Source organism: Melozone crissalis, unplaced genomic scaffold (assembly GCF_028551555.1).
Source record: "Melozone crissalis strain CALT ecotype California unplaced genomic scaffold, PUWL_Pcris_2 ptg000018l_1, whole genome shotgun sequence".
Classification (NCBI taxonomy): Eukaryota; Metazoa; Chordata; class Aves; order Passeriformes; family Passerellidae; genus Melozone; species Melozone crissalis.
Window position 1 is genome coordinate 34,706,465 of NW_026535796.1, and position 22,336 is coordinate 34,728,800.

The following is a 22,336-nucleotide window of genomic DNA, read 5'->3' on the forward strand; positions in this document are numbered from 1 at the left end:
ATTCAAAAGAAATTCTTATTCAGTGACTTATATGTTTAAGTATTACAGAAGTTAATGAAGGCTCTATGAAGTGATGCTGGTGATTTGTTTGGAAGGCAGAAGCAGGGATACACATTTAGCCTAATTTTCCTTTAAAAAAAAAAATCAACCTTTCAGCATTTTGGGCAATGTTGAGTTCAACAAAAAACTGTGTTCAAGTATTGTGCCTTCAGAAAGGATCTCATGTGAGCAACAGCCTACAGAGCACCACAGAAGAAGTGGAATCTCTCTCTGAAATCCTCTACCCAGCTCTGTAAATGCTATACCCTGTTCTCAAGGCACATCAAATTCCATGGCAACCGGCGTGTATTTCCCCACACTGATGCTGAACCACAGCCTTTTGTTTGGAGTGCTAAATGCAAGTATTCTGAGATGCCCTTCAGAGGGTACCTCAGCAGCTGACCCGGTAATTTGTACACATTTCTCGTACTTGGTGCTTAAATTACAGAATGCTTTTATGTAAGAGCTTTCAACATGGATTAATACCCCAGGGTGGTGAGAAAACACAGCCAGCGATAGAGACACAACCTGGCTCTTATAGACAAGGACACAACCATTGCAGCATGTACACAGTGGAGAACATGCTCAAAAATCTTCTGCAGCATGTGGAGAACCTCCCATGAGAGTTCACACTTCTCAGTACTATAAGAGAGCTCAAACAAAAGCAGATGATGAAGCAGAGCAAAACACTCAGTGGTGCATCTCCAGACCTTAGGTACGGTGTATTTTGCCTCTTGCCAGGCAGAAGAGCCCTGGTGGGCCCCTCCCTTGAGGGGGACTGGCTATGTGTAGCACACCCTTAGATAAGCGGCGCGGTTCCACAAGAGCCCATCCTTCACCATTGCTTTGCGCTACAGGAGCATCAGAATACGCTCTCCGCCCCCCACTGCTCCCTACCTGGAAAACTCATCCCAGCTCTTCCGCTCCTCAAAGCTATGTCAACACGGACACCTGCCCCTGGCTCCCAGCAGTGTTTTATGGCCTGCGGGGCCGTCCCACCCCCGCCCCGCCCCGCCCCGCCCAGCCCAGCCCAGCCCAGCCCCGGCCCGGCCCGGCCCCACCCGTCCCTCACGCCCCGCAGCCCGAGCGCAGACCCCGGCATGGCCGCCGCTGCCCCTCACGGCGACCCCTCAGCAGCCGCTTCACGGCCCCGCCCCAGCCCCCGGGCCCGCTCCCGCCCTCCGCCCCGCCTCCTTATCGCCCGGCCGCAGCCGTCTCCCTTATCGCCGCTATCTGCCTTATCGCCCGCGGGCAGCGACACCGCCGCTCGCCCGGCCGCGCCCCGCCAGCGGCAGTCCGGCCCCGCTACGGCGGTGGGCGCACGCTGAGAGCCGGCCCAGGGCGGAGCAGGGCGGAGGGGAGCGGCGCCCGGCCCCGCCCGGCCCGGCCCAGCCCCGCCCCGCCCTGCGCGGGGCTTTGTTCCCCCGCATGCAGCCCCCGCCCGGGAGGCGGCCGTGCCTGCCCGCCCCGCGGAGCGCCCGGGAGGCGGCGCGGCGGGGGCGCCCCGGCGGCAGGCCCGCCCCGCGCGGTGCCCGCCGTCACTGCCGCGGGCGCTCGGGCCGCCGGCGCCTCCCCCGCCGCGGCGGCGGCCTGATGCGGCACCCGGCACCGCCCCGCCCGGCTTTTTCTCCCCTTCTCGCGGCGAGCCCTCCGCTCTGATATCTCCGGGAGCGAGGCGGGGGCGGTGACGCCCCGTGCCCGGAGCGCCGGCCATGGGGGGCGCGGCCCCCGGCGGCCCGGCGGCGGGCGGCAGGCGCTGAGTGCGGGCGCGGCGATGCCGATGCCGGGGGACGACGGGGCCGCGGCGGCCAGGCAGCCCCCGTCCGGCGAGGCGGCGGCACCGCGGGACGAGGAGCAGCAGGAGGAAGAAGGCGAGGAGGATCTTCGTGACGGCGGCGTCCCCTTCTTCGTCAACCGCGGCGGGCTGCCCGTGGATGAGCCCACCTGGGAGCGGATGTGGCGGCATGTGGGCAGGATCCACCCCGAGGGGGAGCGGGTGGCGCAGAGGATCCGGGGCGCCGCCGACCTGCCCAAGGTGAGACCCCACCACCCCACCCCGGGGCTGCTGCGGCGGCGCGGGGTCCCAGCGGAAGCGCCCGGAGCGGACCGTCCCCCGCCGGGCGGACGGAGGGAAGGGGGAAACGGCGGCATCCCGCTGGGAGGAGGCCTGCCTGTGCCCTTAGGAGGCCGGGAGCCCCGGCTCGGGAGCGGGCCCCGGGAAAAACGGGCCCCGGGACTGCTGTTGCTGGAAGCAAAGCCACACTTTAACTTGGAGTGCGAGAGGGCATCTGCGGGGCTCTGCCCTGTCTGGAGCGCCAGCAGCACCCTCTTCTTCTGCGGCCTTGCTGGAAAACGGACTTCAGGTAGCTAATGTGTGAGCAACCTGCAGGGCAAAGGGGGGGAATGGGCAGTGGCTAAAGAGAAAGACTGGATAAATGATGAAAAGATGAGGACAGCTAAATTTAGAAGAGCCCAAATACCGGAGGTGGGGGATTGAGACAGACGGAGGTGAGACTTTGCACATGAAGAAATTTGGTTTGGGTACAGTTTCCCACACCAAAAGGCATTCTGGAATAGAACTGTGTCTGTCAGAAAAGACTTTTGATGCCAAACATTTTAAGAGGAGTTAGCAAACGCTTGCAGAGGTTATTGTTGGTATAGGGTCAGGTATGATTTCCAAGCATGCTCCTGGCCTTGTTGCAAAGAACTCTATGAAAAGAGGAACCACTGACCATTTCACTGAGCCTTGTACCATACTGAAATATTTCAGTGTGAATTCTTGTGATTGTTGCTATCTGTATTGCATCTCAGCTGGAGAAAAATCTCTCCCTTTTATTGGCATACTGTGAACAAAAGACACTGCAAACATTTGGTGTGTCACTCCATTGGCGGGTGATAAGAGTATTCCCATCACTCTAATAGGGGAAATTCAGATACAAAAAGGTGATGCTTTTTAATCTCAGGCTTTTTTAGCAAGGACTTACCTCCTTGGGAAGGTAATTTGAAGTATGGAAGAACATGCTATTATATACTACACAGACAATCCGTACTGCTTTCCATGAGGAATTCTGGAGAAGCATGTGATGCAACATCCTTTGTGCAGTAGAGTCAGAGGCATCAGTGGCAGCAGCTGGAACAAATCCTGAGTCCTGATTACAGTCCCTATTCTAACTCCATTAGACTTTTCCTTCCTTTTCAGATTTCCTTCCTTTCCTGTGACTTTGTCCTGAGCCTAGGTGAAGGCTGAAAACATGTTTCAGATCGGTCAGAACACACACTACCTAATTTCCTGACCATAAGGATTGATTTGGTCAAAAATGGTGAAGGAAATGGAAGAAAGAAGGTGACAAACAAGACTCCAGTGAATGATGGGTGGGGAAATACAGTGTTCAGTCCCTTGTTTTGGTCTTATGTGAAGAAGTTCCCCTGTTCTCACTTTAGACTCTTCATCCAAGAGGGTTACATTTAGGGGACACCAGTGGTCTGCAGTCTTGTGGTAAGAGGCAAATTTGGGCTGTTTTGTTTTGAGGATTGTTGGGTTTTGGGTTGTTGAGGGGTTTTTTGCATCTGCTTGCACCCCTGGGAAATGGATCTATAAACTGTATTCAGCACTCTGCCACCTGAGATGCCATTCCCAAGCTCACTCAGCACATACAGCTGGGAGGATACTGGAATTCAGGAAACCACAAGGATGAGCTCTGTTTCCTTAGCTCCTTCTCCCCTTCAGGGATGTGTTTTTTTCTTTGAGGGGTGCTTATGGCTACTTGTCTCCGTGCCATCAAGTTTCTTTGAAAGGCTGGTGCAACAGATGAGAATCAGGGCAGTAAGTGTACTCTGCAAGGCTAGATCCTTTGAAAAGCCAGGTTCTCTCCATGTGCTGGAGGGTCAATAGTCCTTTTTAAGTGTTGGGAATGGCACAGTGACTTACCTACTCCAAAATTTTGGCCATGGATCGTAGCCAGCATTGGTTGTTGGGGGAAACAGCTCTCAAAAAAGCTGTCAATAAACTAAAATACTACCAAATGATGACTGGAGGAGGCTGTGATTAGACACATATTTACAGATCAGCTTCAGGGGCTGTGTCTCTCACTGGAGTCTGAGAGCTCAGAGAGCTCCTCTAGTTTCTATCTCCTTTCAGTAGACTTGGGGTCAATGCCACTCTCCTGTAGGTTGTGTTCTTTCCAGCAACAGGGTGGGGTATTGCCTGCTTCAAGCTGCAACCATCTAATGGGTCCAAGCTGGAAGTACAAAGTGATGTGTGCTTGGCTCATAAAGAAATCATGGATTTTAAATGAGATGGTTATGAGGGCAAAGACAGGAAGAGTTGCATCTAATGGATTCAGAACAAGAGAGCCAGAAAAAATAATCTGTTTTTTTCAGTCAGGCTCTCGACCAAGGCTGATACTGCTCCTGTGTTATTTGCAGAAGGAAGAGTAGGGAGGAGCTTGGATACACATGAGTACCATAAAAGAAACTGTTGCTAAACCAGGCTGGCCAGAAGAGCATCTCTGTGATACCGATAAGGGTGGAGCTTTGCCTGAGCCTCGCTCCCATGTGCCTTTCCTCACATACAGCATGGCACACTTGCATATGAAAATCTTGGTTGTTCTTAGAATCCCCTTTCTAAAAGCAGAGTGCCAGTCCCATGCATATAGACAGCCTGCCAGGGTGCATGAACCTAGGAGTGGGGTGATGCAGCTACTCCACACAAGTGACGAGGGATCAAGGGTGTGTTCATTTGGTCTGCTAAGCCTGGCAGAGGTTATATACTTTGGGAAATCTGGGCTCTCTTCAGCTTTCATAATAGCTAAAGGGAAGTCAAAATAGATCTGATTGCCTATTTTTTCTGTTATAAATAAATTCTCTCTGCTTTCTGAAGGACTGTGAAAGCTAACTAATATTTATAGCTCTTTGGAGATATGCCCTGGATGATGCTGGGGAAGAAAAAAGTATAAGGATCTCTTTTCCTGTCAGTGTGGAATTGAGGGATGGAGAACTTATTCCTCTACTTCTGCTTCTATTGTCCTATTAAAATGCTATAGACCTGATGCAAAAAGAAACTGTAGCCCAGTCTGGGCTGCAGGCCCAGATCTGAGAGAGAGCACAGTGTACTTTCATCAGTTTAATTACTTGAGGTGCAGGAGGCTCTTCCACATTAACTAGTCCCCTGCTGAACTGATTGCCTGCCATTATGCTGTCTCAGTGTTGTGCAGTCCTTTGAGGAAAAAGAGATCGGGGGGTCTGTACTAGTAAAGGGAGGAGGAACTACCCAGAATCATTAGTCTCTGCTGTCAACATGTACTTAATGTCTGTCTCCACTGAGAAGCATTAAAGTCTCCATGCTGAAGAAAAAAAAGCAAAATTAAATAGTCAGCCTGCCCTGATTGTTACCTCTTTCGTTGTTTCTGCCTGGAAATCATTTCCTATGACTCAGTGTGTCAGCTCACAGCATCCAAACTGACTCAGCTCAGGCACTACCAGAGATGGCTCCATTCCTGTGCCACTCTCTGGAGCCTTCCCTGCTCCTGCTGCAGCTGAACAAACCCAGTTTCACATCTGCTCCCACCGTGCCTGTGCTGCCCCTGCGAGTGAGGCAGCCGGTGCCTCTGTGATGTGAGAGGCAGCACCTCAAGGTTTAGAGGTCTCTGGTCCTTGTACCGTGGGGGAGCACAAGCAGAGTGCAAGCATGTGGCCAGCCAGGAAAGGGAACTGATCTGGCTGAAAGCTACCCATGCTTGCTGGCTCAGCTTTCAACTGCTCCAGGTGCCTGACCTGGTTCACCAGTCACTTGTACCAACACACAGGAGAGAAGAAAGAGGTGTATGGAAATGAGTGGCCACAGAAATACATGTGAAGGCTGCACTAAGCAGTACCATTGGCTATGAAACCATGTCCAGCAGAGGCAGTTGTGCACAGCAGAGTGGAAGGCTCAAAGGAAGAACTAGCTCTGACTCACTCTTTCATAGCTGTGGATAGGCCAGCTCTGGGGGAAGTCTGAGGAGGAACTGAAATGTTAAAACTGAGAAAAGATGCAGTCTGATATTAGCAAGGTGCATACAAGGCATGAGCTATCTTTCAGAGAGAAAATATTGGGCTGTTTCTCCAAGCCTATCAGTCATCCCAAACTTGTGTCTTCTTTTTATTTGTCCTGTGGAACAGGTCCCTTCTCTTTCCTTAGAAAGGCTGTGTTCTGGGAATGAGATTTTCTCAGCTGCTGACAACACTATGGTTATCCCATGCAGAGCAAATGGTGAAAATGGTGAGGAAAATCTGACTGGACCCATAAGGCTGAGGCCTCAGAATGGGACAGCAGTCTGAAAGGTGAACATCCAGAAGTCATTCTCTGACCATGTAATTCAAAACACCAGACACTGCAGGGCAGGGAGTCATGCTGTCAAGCCTGTGTCCTAGTCAGTGCCATCTCATCTGAAATGCCAGGAAGCAGTGAAGGACCTTTCTACCCTTGCTTGCAGGACTGTTCCACCCTCTGGTGATAGTGGAAAACTCATTGTCCGTTTTTGCCTCTTGCTTTTATTTTTGTTTTGTGCCTTTCAGTTTCAATACTCAAATGAGGCTGCGCTCCCTCAGATGATTGCTTTCCTGTCTTGTATCCTGCCTTGTCAGTCAATTCTATCTATTTTGTCCAATGTAACATTGCATAAATGCAAGACCTTTTCACATAGTTTCTCTTGCAGCTCTGTGGTGATGCCTCATTCTGAATCCCTTCCCAATTTCCATTGTGGAAATAGAGGAATGTCTATTGTGTGGTCACTTCGGGCAGCAAAAAGGGTCTGGTTTCAGAGGAACATGCTCCCTATAGCTATGTGCCACTGAGTTCAGCAAGAAGCTGGAGAGGTTTGGAATGAGTGATTTATGTTCTGTTCCTCATTTCAGATTCCCATACCAAGTGTGCCTGTGTTCCAGCCGTCCACCCCCATCCCTGAGCGCCTGGAAGCTGTGCAGCGCTACATCAGGGAGCTTCAGTATCCTTTGCTGTTACCTTGCTCACTGGTGGGATAATCCAGAAGAAAGAGCAAGAGGACTTTCTTTCCCTGTGACAAACAGAAAAGCTCCTCCTGTTGTAGCTGGAGGAGAACTGAAACTTGTTCCCTGAAAAAAGAAAGCTGGACTTGGGATAATGTTTTCTTTTGCTGCTCCACTTCTTTTCTTTTTCTGCCCAAGTTACCTTCTGGTTCACTGCATGTAACAAATCAGCATGTTGTCAAAGACCTTTCCCCACTACCCACTCTTCTAGGTCAGTGGCTTTACAGTGGTATTTCATTAAAAACACACATATCTGAGATCCTGACAGCCAAGTGTCAGATGTACTGCAAACTGCATCACCTCATTGTTAAGGTGTGGGTGAGTTGTGGTGATGGGCAAACCTTCTCAGGTCATCCTACTCAATCACTCTTCTCTGTCTAAACAACACTCAGCCACCCTGATTTTATGCATCTGTGATATGTTGCCCCTTTATATGCAGAGCTGCCTGTGTGGCTGTGTTCTGGGAATGAGATTTCTCCATTCCTGTTGTGCTGGAGAGCAGGTATATGCCATGCAAACACAGTCTAATCTCACTGATAAGATACAGATCTATCTCTGGCTTCAGCCCTAATTCAAGGTAAGAAGGCTGACCTTTTGGCATCTCTCACCCATCCAGGGTGGTTGTGCTCTGGATTGGATCCCAGTCAATCTTAGAATAAGGTACCATGAATGTTTCATTGCTCCATGTATTATGTGCAGATTGGAGCAGGAAGAGATTTATCAAACTGTTCTGCCCTGGTAACTGGAAAGCTGAGCAGAGCGTGTGCTGTAAGCATAAACCTTTGGGAATTGGAGTGGAAACCCGTGTGTGGGTATGAGGAAGAGAAGAATTGACAAGGAAATACAGTGGAAATAAAGAGGATGTGTAAGTGGGGAAATGCAGAAAAGTGAGGTAGGGATTTTCTTGTGTGCTGCTACATTTGTGGGATCATGACTCTGCTGTGAGAATAGTAAATAACATGAACGTCTTTCAGACAAGTTTTCTTCAAACTCTACTTTCCGAGCTGCCAAGCCCTTAACTTCTTGCTTCCAGGTACAATCACACTGGGACACAATTCTTTGAGATTAAGAAGAGCAGACCTCTGACTGGGTAAGTGCTGGCAGCCTCTAGAGCATTTAATCCTTTCTTTGTCGTTTGAGCCCTGCTATACACACTGCTTTTTCTCCATCCCCTGCCCAAGGTCTAGTGGCACTTAGGGCTTTTATTACTGCAGCTGCATCCTGCTTAGGGTAACTTTATTGTCTGTTGCCTGGGGCATAGCTGTGTCTGGTCTTCCTCAAGAGTAGAGTTTTTTGTCATGAATCAGTAAATCGAGTAGGCCAAAAATAATGTATTGCAAAAATGTGCATATTCTGCCTGCTTCTAATTGGAATGTAACTATATGAACTTCTGGGGGATTCTGAAATTAGGTCCGACTCTACAAAAACTTTGTTAAAGCCAAGTATCTTTACAGGTCTGATTTCATAGCTCCTGTGAGTGCTTTTGCAGAATCTAGGCTCACTAAGCTTTTGGTGACTCATACTTGGAATGAGAAAGGGTATTCTCCTCGTTGAAGATTTTGGGAACTGCTGTGCCCCAGAAGTTCCTGGCAATAAGCACCTGATGTTCATTGACTCTCTTGAAGAGCATATGGAGAATCTCCCAAGACTGACTTACTATTGGTCTAGTCCACAGATTTATGTGGGTTTAGATGCCTTGTTTTGTAATCAGTCCAATGTCTCCTCCATGGTACTCACTGAATAGAGACTAGGGTTAATGCCAGCGAAGAAGGCCTTATTGTCCTTGAGCCTCGTGTGGCAAACACTTTGAGGGTTCTACTTGTGGAGACATTGGTGCTGTGGTCTCCCTGAGAACCCAGGTTGGCCAGTAAGTAGTTTTGCTGCAACTCACTGAAGTGAATTCCTTGGAAGTAACAACAGCATGTGGCAGAGACCTGGTTTGGATTTAATATCTTCTTAAAGAAGATACTTCGTTCTGTTCCCTATCCTCTGTGGACCACCCTCTCTCCTGGAAACCTACCTATAGTACAAAAGGGCTGAACTGGCCACAGTGCATAGCACAAGCCCTAACTGTCCTCATCTTTCCCTTGTCCTACTCTGCAGGCTGATGGACCTGGCCAAAGAAATGACCAAAGAGGCCCTGCCAATAAAATGCCTGGAAGCTGTGATCCTGGGAATGTATCCTTTCCTCTTGGAGTTGTGCATGTCTGCCCATCCTTGTGTTTTTGCCTCTGCTCTCTTGCTTGTGATGCTTTGAGGATGGTGATAATATTGTCACCAAGCCTCACATTCCTTTTTTTTTTCCTCCCCAGTTCTCCCACAAAAGACCACCAATGAAATCCAAAACCAAGCAATTCTCTAAAGTATCAGAACAACTTTGGAGTTGCTCCTCCTTCACCAAGAAGGGTGGTGCTGCTCTGGTCAGCCATATAAGATTATAAAAGACAAAAGAGGATCTAAAGAGGAGCAAAAACACTAGCTAGAGTTAGGTCAGGAAATCCTTTGTGGATAGCATCGTTCCCTTACTGCCTGTATGTGTTCTGCATTAAAATAACTTACGGATCCTCCCCAACTTCTAATTATGGTGTATGTCACTTACTAGCTTAGGCAATACCTTTATTAGATCTAGATGTGTATTATCTTTAAGTACACATCTTTCCTAGCTATCTTCCAGATTTAGTTTGTAGTACTTGGGCTGTGGGTTCTTCATGCACCTGGAGGGGCAGAGATGGTGAGAGAATGGTTCAAAAGTAGAAGTTGGTGAGTTTTTATCCTGAAGGCGTATGAAACAGTAGCTAGTGAAACAGATTAAAACACACCGAGGAATAATGCTGCAGTGTTAACAGTTTGGGAGCTAGGGAATACAGTACACTTAAGGTGCTAGCATTGCAACTTCTGCATCAAAATTAACTTCTCTTTGTTGACTGTCTCCTTGAAGAGGCCAAGTCTGTTTTCTCCATAACCCAGATGAAAGTAGGGCAGCTTGCAATGAGCCGGGCTCTTGACCTGGAGAACAAATCCTGTCTATGTGATGCCTGAATCAATGGGGAATCTGCTAAGCAGGCTGGGAGGGTCTGGAGCAGGTAGGACGTGTCTTGTCAGGAAACCGTTACCACCAGTTATTTCCTGAATAATGGCTGCTGTCAGTTACCTCACCAACAACATGACCACACTGGACCGTTTCCCCATCAGCTTCAAAACCCACTTCTCAGGGAACTACTTCCGACACATTGTGCTGGGGGTGAACTTTGGCGGCCGCTATGGGGCACTGGGCATCAGCCGCCGCGAGGAGCTGATGTACAAAGCGCCTGTCTTCCGCACACTGAGCGAACTCATCTTTGACTTCGAGGAGGCCTATCGCCGCTGCTGGCACACGCTGAAAAAGGTGAAGCTGGGCCACTGCGTGTCCCATGACCCACACAGTGTGGAGCAGATTGAGTGGAAGCGCTCCATCCTGGATCTGGACAAGCTAACACGGGAAGACTTTCGCAAAGAGCTCGAGAGACACGCCCGTGATATGAGGCTGAAGGTAAGCAGCGAGGATGGAGTAACTCACTGCTACATCCACTGCCTTGCCTGGCTGCTTGGTGTACTGGGGGAATGCAGTGACAGAAAACTTTCTACTTCTAGATGTGTGGAGTAGAAAGTGAATTGGAGGCTGGGGCCTCTTTCTTACTGAACACCACCCACTTTATACAGGCTGGTCCCCTAACGGATGTTTGTGCAGTGCTGCACCTGTTGTAAGTTTGGACTGTATACAGTCCTTGGAGCCATAGCTGTCACTGTAACTTGTTTTTTCTGGCTTTTGCATTTTTGATGCACTTGCCTTGCCTTTTTGTCTTTTTTTTTTTTACACATATAATAAATCATGGTTAGGTTTTGTAGGTTTTGTTATTACTCACATTAAGAGCTCACACAGCTCTTAATTTTATTTTTCTGGCAGATTGGGAAAGGAACTGGACCGCCATCTCCCACCAAGGACAGAAAGAAAGATGTCTCCTCCCCACAAAGAGGTCAGGCCAGCCCCCATCGGCGAAACAGCCGTGGGGACCGACGGTGAGTGAGGCTGCTGGGCAGGACACCTATCTAGACCATCTGTTTTACTCAGACTCCACCTTGCCGTTGGGTTTTGTATCCTTCTTTTGTCCTACTGGGTTTCTTTAGAACAGTGGATATTTCTCTGACCTGCAGTAGCATTCTTCCCTAGTCAGTACCATTGTGAGTTTATCATTGCTTAGGGATTTGAGGGGGCAGCTGGGGTTTTTTGCTTGCTTGTTTTGGCAGGGAGGAGGAGGCAGCTCAAACAGACAGTGATGCTGGTAGCTGACTTTTAACCTTATGCATGGGTCTGAGCTCTGGTGTCTCACAGACCTGTGCCTCAAGAGATTCCAAAAATTATTCTGCTGTCAACAAGATTGTTTTCCTGATAATAACCTGGGGTTCCAGAGTGGACCTCCTACTTCCTAACTTGCATTCTGTTCTGTTGAGATCATTGGGAGAATTACTGGAGGCTGCAGAATAATCCTGTCCTCAGTAGTGCAGGATCAGTATGAAGCTCTGTACCTTTTCCTGTGCTGCCATCTCTATGTGCAGCATCACCTGACAAAAAACAGTTTCTGAAGAGCTGTTACCTTCTTTGCTCACAGGCCATCTGGTGAGAAGAAGCCTGCCGATCCCAAAGCCATGCCAGACCTCAATGGGTACCAGATCCGGGTATGAAGAGAGCTGTGCCTTGTGTGCCTGCCTCCACGGACTTCTTGCTGGCCACAGTTGGGACCTGGATCCACCTGCAGTGATTCTGACAAATGGAACAGGGGAGTGGGAGCAAAAGAGACTGCTGATTTTCCCAGGTGCTTACTAGTGGGCCAGTCCCAGAGCTGGATCCCATGGGTCCCAGAGGATTCGCCTGCCTGTTTCTGGGAGAGGTGACCATCTTAATTCACTTAAGTATTTTTAAAAAAAAAAAGGGAAAAAAGAAAAAAATATGTACATTAGTGGGAGTTCACTTCAGGAAGAATATTAAGTGAGTGGGGTCAGTGGCCTTGCTATCTTTACCTTGACAGCAAGTAGATGGAGCATCTTGTCAACAGTACTTCTTCCCTGTGTGCAGTTTTCAACCCCTGCAAGGCCTGCAGGGCTGAGGGAGAAGTGATGCTGGAACAGGATGACCCCTGAATCTTGTACAAAAACTCCTGGTTTTGTCATTATGAACACTTTGTTTATCATTGCTCTTGTGAGAGTAGGTCTGAATTTGCTCAGCCTGATTTATTGACCATACAAATTCTTCTTATCCAGAAAAAACACATCTTGTATGTTTAGTCCTGCCTATTTCAAAGTATTTCATTGTCTCTGAGGAGGTAGACAGTGGAATGCTAGTGAACTGTTGCTGTAGGCCCTTTGGTGGTTGAGTGGATCAGGATATGCCTATACCACTGCTACATGAAAACAGGCATAGAGAGCTCAATTGTTCTAGCAATGGAGATGGGGCAAGTGGGGGCTGGTGGAGAACCTGAACTGCACATCATCTGTTCATCAGCCTTCTCTCTACTAACTTCTGGTGGCTGCTACTCAGAAAGCTTGTGGCAGGCACTTCAGTCACTGAGGTACGAGTTTTAAGAGTAAAAAGTTAAAGAAGGATGTAATAATGTGAACAGGTTTTACAAGCATTTTTTCCTTTCCACAAGGCTCTTGCTCCTTCCTCCCTGTTGTGTTAGTGCCAGAGTTGCATACACCTGTTTGTGAGAAAGTCTACTCAAGGAAATTGCAGCTGCTTTCCTGACAGCTCACCTTGGAGCCTCCTGAAAGCAGTTTCCCACCCCAGTGCCAGAGCTGTGCTTGTGTTCGGGCTCTTTGGATAGCTGCAGGATGTAATAGCACCACTTATACTAACCTTTCCCAAAGGGCTGGGCTGGGCCTTTCTGCCACTTGTGGCCTTACTTCCTTTGCTTCTTTTGGGGGAGTGTTGTACTACTGATTCAGCAGTGTAATGCTTGTCAGAAATCTGGAGTATTGTCAGGATCTCTCTGTCTGAGGCCTAGGCCATGGGAACAGTGGGATTTCCAGAAGTCAGAACAGCATGGTCTTAAAGTGATTTGGATGCATGGATCTGGGGGATGCATAAACTGAGCTTGGGAGTGGGAGTATCCTGGAGAGAAACAGTCTTGTTTTATCACAGCACTGACAAGGAGCTACACTTTCTGAAATACCACACATTTAATTTTGTTAGAACTGAGCTTATTCTTTCCTTTTTTGATTTGTTAGAAACATGATGGAGCTTAGCTCTACTAGTTTTTTTGTCACAGTATTCCTGTGCCACATCCTCATAATAAGTAGAGCTATTCTGGTGGCGGAGAATGGGTTCTTAACCCCAAACAAATCAGCTCTTCTGCCTAGTTAAAGCAGTTAATCCTCAAAGCACCACCCACAAGCGATTTAACTCAGACCTTACAGGTTCCTAATTGTCCATCCTTAACTGTGATGTAACTTGCAAGACGTATCCATACCACTGCAGTCAGTCCTTCCAGTCTCCCTTTGTAGTCTGTACTTTTGTGCTGTACAAACAAGAGGAAAATCTGTAAGAAGGTGGCAGAACTTGCTGCTGAGCCAAGAGAAGGTTAATCCAGAAGAGGATGCCAGTTTCCACAGTACAGTGCAACACCTGTCCACTCCCTTATATTCCAGCTACATGCAACAACTGAAGTTAACTGCAGCAGGAGCCAAGCACCCATTTGAACGTGTCCTCTGGTCATTTTTGTGTGGCTGTAAATTAACATGTTTAGTGTGTGGATGCTAACAATGATGCAGCCTTTACAGCTAACATCATTGTTAGCATCCAGACACTAAATATGTCAAAAGCTACCTGTAAATAATATGGGCCACTTGGAAGCCACAAACTGCCTTTGCATAATGTTTACTATGCAGCGGACTGAAAGTTCAGATGCCACTGTGAATCATATGATAAATACAAGCAGCAGTCAGCAAGGGGAAACTGACTGTCAGGTTTTATTATAAAGTGGATGAAATCCAGAATTTAAAGACAATTATAAAAGATGCCTAGAATGCATCTTAACTATGACTGTGTTTCTTCAATTGGTTAGTTAATTCAGAGTAACTGGAGAGCTCTTGAGAGTAATTAGTCATTTAATACAGAGAACATTGAGCTTTTTTAGACAGAAAGGAGAAATGTGGGGGTGAGAGGAAGACTGCAACAGATGAGACAAGTGAGGGGTCAGCTGCAAGTTAATGATGCTATCTTGAGAGCAGGGCAACAGGGGTGTTCAGCAGCGTTAGATCACCAAGGAAGAATGGCTTAAAACAAAATGCTTTGTTTGACTTTGTAATTAAGAGCTTTCCTGCAGGATGCAACTGAGGCCAATAGCTTAGAAAAAGCTATTAGCTTAGAAAAAGCAAAGGAAATGGATGTTTAAGATATGAATGACAGGTAGAGTTCAGGGTCTCTTAATCCTCAGCTGCAGCTAGACAAGAACATCCTCTTTCAAGATCTACTTGCACAATTATATATGTTACGAAGTATTTCATTCTTTGCTTGTATCTAATGTTGATTAACTCCTCAAGATGGATACAGGAGCAGACAGGGTTACCATTTCAAGCCTTCTACTGTGTTTCTCTGTGTAGAATTCCTGCTCCTTACTGTTTCTGTATCTCCAGTTCAGGAGATGGTACAAGAAACTGGAAAAGGACCATAGAGTTCTCCCCTTCTTGCTCTTGCTCCCCCCATCTTTGTAACAGGATGAATCACTTCAATACAAAGCTTTGCTTCCTTCCTAACAAACAAAACCACATCCTTCCATGACAGAGAGAATTAATGCAATCTAGCTTTATGCTGTAAGAAAGCTGAGGGTACAGTGCAAGACAAAGTTTGGCACTTCGACTTCTTTCCTCCCCCACCTACTTGGTCTGGTTTCTGGTCTGTCTGCCTTTAACCATAAGGAAGAAAGGCTGGTGATGAGAGTCTTTTTCACTTCTGCAGGCTTTAGAGCTACACAGAAGGAATGATAATGTCATACTCCTTTAGTGCCTGCAGAACAAGGAAGATGGATCTCAAGGAGTCCTATTAATTTTTTAATGTTAAATATTAATAGGGTCGCTCATGTAGCTCTGTGATCTAAATTTCACTGTTCAGTAGGTTTCACACGATATCTGTTCTGCAGTACAAGTCCTGTGAACTCTGTGGAAAGGAACTGTGTTTGTACACTAGGAATGGACAGACACTGCCTGCATTGTATGTGAAGCTGAGGTGAGCTTTGAAAGACTTCAACAAATGCTGACCTATTACTGGCAAAACTATTCTAAATGTAATGCAAACCTTGAAATAAGAGCCCCTCTTTATGCTTTTATGTAGACAAGTCCCTTGATACCTGGCCAACTGCAATTTTTTTAATGGACAGATTCATTAATTGAGCAAAACTTTCTGCTACAGCATCACTCTGATATAAACTTTGTATATTAAAGAGCAGGGTTGGGTGTCCATCAGTCTGTGACATACTAACTTTTTTTTTTTTTACTGGTAGAAGCTAAAGGAGTCTTTAGGAAATTGGTGTGCGTTAGCAAGTGTTTTAGGTGGGAGTGGAGTGCTTTTTTTCAGTTACTATTTTACCTGTGGGCCAGGGTATGGGTCAGTACCATTTCCTTGGATCTATCAGAATAAATGAATCCAGAACTGTAGTTGAAACATAGTTTCTGTTCACATAATAGTTGTGTTGCTGTTTTCAAATCTGCTTAACAGGATGAATTTTCTTTTAAGTATTTCAGGTGAAAGCCTTAATCAGGTGCCTGCCCCCTAAGGCAGATTCAGGTGTGGTGTGGTGTGGTATAGACTGGAATATGACTGTCCTTAAAATTTCAGAGTTTAAGAAACCATAATGAACAGAAGAAAGCTCCTGTTAGCCAAAGGGCAAGAGTCTGGATTAGACTGGCTTGACCTTGTTCCAGTGGCTCTGGCTAGTCACTTCAGGTGGTTGCTTTAGCTACCTGCTTCTTCTGAGTGAAGTATTTCAAGTGGTCCTGATGATCAAACTGTAGGTATAGGCAGGGGGTGTCTCAGGTGTATGGTGTGTGCAAGTCTGGCTGAAATAACACCACCCATCCCAGTGGCCTTGCACTGTTGTCCTGACAACATTTAGACCTGCATTATGGATTTATAACTTTACTTAACAAAGCAAGTGCTATTCTGGCTTGATGTTTGCTCTCCCAGAGAAAGGTGGAGATGGCCCCTCTACAGCCAAGCTGAACTCCTTAAGGAATTTAATATTTTTGTGTGTCTTCTGAGCAGGTGTTTACTTGTATCACAGCCATTCTCCTTCAGTGGTGCCCTGGCCCTTTCTGCTCCAGAGCAACGCAGTTTAGGCTCAGAAGGCTCCTGAATCCCCCATAATCTCTGCAGAGCAGAGTCTCCCTCCAGGTCAGGGCTGAGATGGTGCTAGTGGGACCAGAGTGGTCCCCTTCCATGCACACCAGTATTCCACTCCAGCACCGACAGGGTGCTGCAAAACCATTTACATCTTTATCACTGGTACAGCTCAGAACTAAGAAATTGAAAGTTTCTTTCTTTAAGAACAGTATCATGTGTGTCTTTTTGTAATTAATCAGTGTGGTTCTGTGTTCTTATGTAGCCAACACAGAATTTTTATTTAGATTTAGGTTTTTACTGCACTTCCCATGGCCTTCATGTTGACACTTCTTCCAGCTTCCTTTGACACTTAGACAATAAAATTCCCTCTGTACTGCTCTCAGCTTGTGCAGAGAAAACAAGTTGTCTGTACTGTCCTTCTTTTTGCTTTAAACCTTCCCATTACATGTCAGCAGGAAGTCAAAGCCTTGAGTGATGGTATCAGGCAAATAATGTAAAGATGTCCTTTACTTGGTACACTAGTGGACATGGAAGAACCCTCATCCTCCTTTAATCATCTGAATAGGTGAGTATGTCTGTGCACACAGAGGCAGTTGCCAGAGTAAGTATGTATGTGGCTGTTTAGCAAAGAAATTCAAGTTTTCCCTCTTGAACTGCCATCAGTCAGGCTGGATGGCAAAAAAAAATCAGCGCAGGCAGCATGAAAAATTTCACTCTTCCAATACTGTACCAAACAATACTGTAAGGGTTAATACAAACCTCTTCTTGCACTGCTCAACTTGTCTATGTACAATTCAGTCTCCCTTCCTGGCCTGAAAAGCAGTTCTCCTCAAAGTCTGCTTAGTGACCTTCCAGACTAATGACCTCACCAGGACTGCTCAAGACAAATGCTGGGTTAATAAAGGACAGTCAGCTGCAAGATTCAGTGCAAGGATCCCCAGCAAGGGGATCCAACTTTATTCAGGCTATCATCTTTCAGGCATAACATACCCCTTCTCTCTAGGGAAATGAGTAAGAGCTGGGACCAGGGCCAGTATGTAGGCAAGCCTACAGTGTGTATAGGAAAGGAATAAGCATTCTCTGACCTGTTATTCCAAAGAGAAAGGCACATGCAATAGTCCATCTTAGCCAAGTTAATTATATGAACTGCTTCTGCCCTGAGGGAAAGCAATTGCACAGTTCTAAGCATCTACTTCAGACGCTTGCTTGAAAACATCCTCTGCTCCATGCCTTACAGATTTTGGTTTAAATCAGGTAACGCCTATATCCCCTATGGATGTATAGATCAGGGTGGAGTGAGAACAGTGAAGCAGCCACAGACTTTCTGCTCCCTCTTACATCAGGCTTTTCCCCTGTGACTGGTTGTCCCTGCAGTTTTAGTTTTCAAGTAAATTAGAGATTATGCTGCTTGGACCTTAAGTGGAAAATCTTCATTGGGGGAAGGATAAACAATATGTTGAAGCAGAAAATAAATTATAAACCCCAAGAAACAAAAAAACCACACCCTGTCAGTTTTTACACTGAGAGGCCCAAGACTTAAGGTTCTCACATGTCTAAAAGCACACAGAAATTCATTCATGAGAGAGTGAGACTGAGCCTTAAGAGCACCATTCATGCAGCAACTGCAGGATTATGACAGGCAAAGGCATATGACATGCTGTGGATAGCAGGCCATTACAGAATTAAGTTAACCAGGTTCGTTTTCCTGGATTATATTTTTATTTTGGCAAAGAGGGAGTGCTATCTTCTCTCTAACCTCATTTTAAGGGAGGAAAGGAGGAGAGAAATAACTACAGAATAAATACTGCATTCATCTACTCCCAGTACAAGAGCAGCTCCAGGCACTGGCCAATAACCAAATATATAGAATAAATATAAGGCTTTGCATCCAGAAAGAAAATTACAAAAAACTGAATAAAATTGCTAAGGTTTGAAGCCAAGGGTTTTTTGGGGTTTTGTTTTTTGGTGGTTTTTTGGTCTTTGGTTTGGTGGGGGTTTTTTTTGTTCTTTTTCTGGTGTATAGAAATTAAAGACGGGATGGAACAAATACATCTTTTGTTGTAGCATAAGCCAGTGTCTAGCTTAGTCCTCCCATCTGCCAGACTTGGACCTTGAAAGCTGCTGTGTTTGTCTTATCAAAGTTATAAAAAAAATTCCAGCTATTATACAAGAGTACAGAATGTACAGTCTAAATCTGAAAGAAAATAAATAAATTTTTAAATAAATAAAAAGAAAAATATCTTCAAGACTAGAATGACATTTTCAGTGGAAGCAGGAGGTCAACTTGCCTTGACAGGAGATGCCAAACATTTACAGCTGACAAAAGGAGTTAGAGGCATGCCAGCTGTTTAATCTGTCATCCTGGTTATCGTTGTAACAGGTGAGTTCCCTTCAGAAACTCAGTATCACAGTCAGAAACACAATGGAGAATATTCAATTCAGCTTGTGCATTTCAACATGACAGTGCTACGGGAAGCACTACAGGCCAGGCAGCTACAGTCTGGTAAGAAGCAGGTCACAGCCAGCAATTCAATTAGTCTGCACAACAGGAAGCCTGAAAGGAGATGGTATCCCACTGAGGCTTGTGTGCTCCCCCTTGAGGTAAGCAACAAAAGGGCTCATTCGGATGACCCATGGATATGTCTGCAAATATCTAAACAGTACATGCACTGAACGTTCAATACTGAGGTGGTGGCATTGGGAGCAGTTATTGGACTGCAGCAACACCCTGCTTTGCAGACTGTTTGCCAACACCATCATCATGGTTAGGAGCAGGATCATACCTTGATCCGCTGACATGCTGAACTTACGACCTCCTGGAGACTCCTCAGAGCAGACAAACTAAGGTCAAGTATATTTCAGAGCTCTGCCTCCACAAAGCAGGTGGCGTACAGAGCACTAACAATAAATCTGAAACTCTGGTTTTGTTGTTTTATATAACAAGTCTTACTCCCATCTATGTGTTGGTTCCAGAACTCCCAATCCCCTCACTTAATTTTTCAGAGGTGAGGAAACCCACTATCTTACATCTTGACACCATGTATATGTTGCATTTATAATAACACTTAGCCCTAGAGAATTGCACCCATGACTTTTAACTGAAGAAATACAGCTGCAGAAAAAATAAACATCAGTAACTCAGAAAGATAACTGGATAGAGTAGTCATGGGAAAACAGCTGCTGGAGAGATAGCTCATAAGAAAAAGGCATGGAGAAAGAAGACCTCAAACAGCAGCCAAGTTTCATTTATTACAAAGAGGAAACAAGACAGAGCAATTATATTGTTTACCACTCCTCCCATCTCATGTAATTGTGAAAACTGATTATGAAGGGCAACCTCCTGGAGCAATGAACTTAAAACTGAGAAAATGAAGGAAGTCCAACTTCTATCTAAATAGAATAACTAAATACAGCCTAGCAGCTGTGGTGCAAATTAAACTGTTTTTTAGTAAAGATACTTAGCCAAATACTTGATTGTCTCAACAGCTGCATGCTCCTGCAGCTTAGGAGGCTGCTAAGAGGGAATGTACACACACTGCCAGCAGTCTCTGGCATCACTTCCCCTAAGCACCAGTCTCCCTGAACTCTACATCACTACTAAGGTCATGTAGCTGGTAATTACCCTGTGACACCTTCCCTTTCTGAGCATTGCAGATATTGCTGTTCTGCTTTCATAACCATTTACAGATCCCTCTGTAATTCATCTGAAAGTTGTGTTAATGAAAACTCTTCATGCATATAGGTCCAGAAACAGTTTTAAGAGCTACATCTGGAATCTCAGTTGTTCATCCCATTACAATGCTCATTATCACAGGCTCTGATTGTATGTGTGGGTGCTATCCTTTAAGCATCACAAAACACATTATTTTTCTCCCAACAACTATATGCTGGTTGCAATTTTACAGTTAGGAACTTTCTACCAACCCCACCTCCAAACCTCTCCTATAATCCCACATAGTCAAGAGGTACTCACAGGTCTCTAGATCCATTTGATATTAACTCCAAATTGCTCTAGAACACAGGGGTTTTTATTTTCCTGAAACAGACCACCTTCATAAGAGTCCATACCAGAGCTCCTGTGAGAGTGGTCAAAATAAACACAGAGATCAAGTTTTCAACTCTGCCTTTGTGTCTCTATACAGTCACTAGCCGTGGTCCTGCATTTCTGCCACAGTTTCAGCTATGAGTGCCCAACAAAACATGAGTAAGCCAGGGTTTTGAGAGCTGCAAGTCACCCTGAGAACACTATAACCTCCAGAAAGAAGAATAAGGGGACTTGTAGGCATTGTCCTGGGGTTTCTCTGCATGACTCGATATCCAGTGTTCACAAACTTAACAATTCCAAGTGCATACCACATTATTTCATGCATGGAAAGAGAAAGCATTAGTTTGACCTGTGCAACATTACATTTTCCAGCAAAATATAGCTGGAACCTTAAAAGCTCCCTGAGATGCTTCCATGCAATTTGCCCACAAGACAAGGTTTTGGTTTCTATAAAATGGAAAGAGCACCTGTGATACTGGAACACAGGTCCTCCACCTGAGTTGTATCACAGGACTGGCAGGGTGCTTCAGGCAGTGCAGGCACAACCAGTTCATCTGCTGGTGTATGGTGCACACCTTTTGGGTCTCAAGAGAGCTGGAGCTGAGTCTGGCTCTCTTATGGGCAGCTTTCATACATACACCCCCCTCCTCACCAACCGACCTCAGACTCAGGATAGCTAAAGTTCTAAGTGCCAACACTATGTGCCACAAAATTTTTTGTGGTGCTTTTGGTTGGTTGCCGTTAAACCTTTAGTGTCTTCTAAGGCTGCTATTACAATGTTAACAGCAGGAGGGAGTCATGTGCAACCAGGCTGCCTTCTGGCAACCTTTTTGAGCCAGATAGAAAACAAAGCTGTCAGTTCACCCTTTCCTTCCCTCCCTTTATAAATTCTACTGCTTACAAAATCAGAGTAAGAGTACTTGCAGAAATCATTCAAACTGTGAGACAAACATAATCATATAAATGTATATCTCTGCATCCATCCCTCCCCCCATGTGCCAGTGCCATGCCAAATCTATTACCTAACGGCAAAATTATTCACACCCTCCCAAGACTGCTGTTCACTTACAGAAACTCACAAATGGTAGCAAAAGCCATCCACACATCACCAAATACAACACCATCTGGCGGGGCAAGAGGGGAATATGCAGTCCCTACATGCTCACAAGGGCACAGAACATAACTCCCTACCCCCACACACACCTTGTTTTTGTAGTTTACAGAAGTGAGCTGTAAAAGATCAGCAGTATTCCTTTCTTAGGGAGGAGGGCAAGGGTTCCTGAATGCAAATCTTTCAGGGGGTGTGGGGAGGAAGTAGGGGATGGAGGGAGCAAGACGAGCCCAATGCCAAAGAAGCCACCTCTGGGATTTAGGGATGTCTTGGGAGATTAAATTAGGCTCATTGCTTCCCTCTCTTCAACCCTCATTACTTTCTTGTGCAGCCAATTTGCCCTATTTCACCTTGCAGCCAGCAAAACCTTGTCCAGAAAGTCTTCAGAGGTTCAGCAGCCAGAAATACAAGGTGCCACAGTTACTTTGTGGTATTTTCTTAGATTACAGTAATTTATTTTTCAATCAGGAAAGTAACATTTAAAATATCAAAGTCCCTCAATATAGAGCATGAAGAACAAACAATGTTTTAAGTCTCCTGTACCTTCCTGCAAAAACCTGAGGTGGGACCGGATTTCCTGCCTTGTTTGTGAACAGAGGATTCATGTTTCTGCCAATATTGGTTTCTGCCAAGACTGGTTTCATCTCTTAGGGAAAAACTGAGCACCAAATTTCAGGTTGAACTGGGGAATTTACTCTAGGAATAGGTACAGCTTTTGTACTGGACA

The 22,336-nt window shown here is 46.1% G+C and overlaps 1 protein-coding gene across 1 annotated transcript; it reads left to right on the top strand.

The window, feature by feature from the left end:
- The first annotated feature begins 1,813 nt into the window (after positions 1 to 1,813).
- On the top strand, positions 1,814 to 22,333 carry VASH1 (vasohibin 1). The gene is made up of 7 exons (XM_054276345.1): positions 1,814 to 2,074; positions 6,934 to 7,022; positions 8,117 to 8,173; positions 9,187 to 9,261; positions 10,231 to 10,612; positions 11,027 to 11,139; positions 11,730 to 22,333. The coding sequence occupies exons 1-7, from the start codon at positions 1,814 to 1,816 to the stop codon at positions 11,800 to 11,802; spliced, it is 1,050 nt and encodes a 349-aa protein (XP_054132320.1). The 3' UTR covers positions 11,803 to 22,333.
- Positions 22,334 to 22,336: the final 3 nt, after the last annotated feature.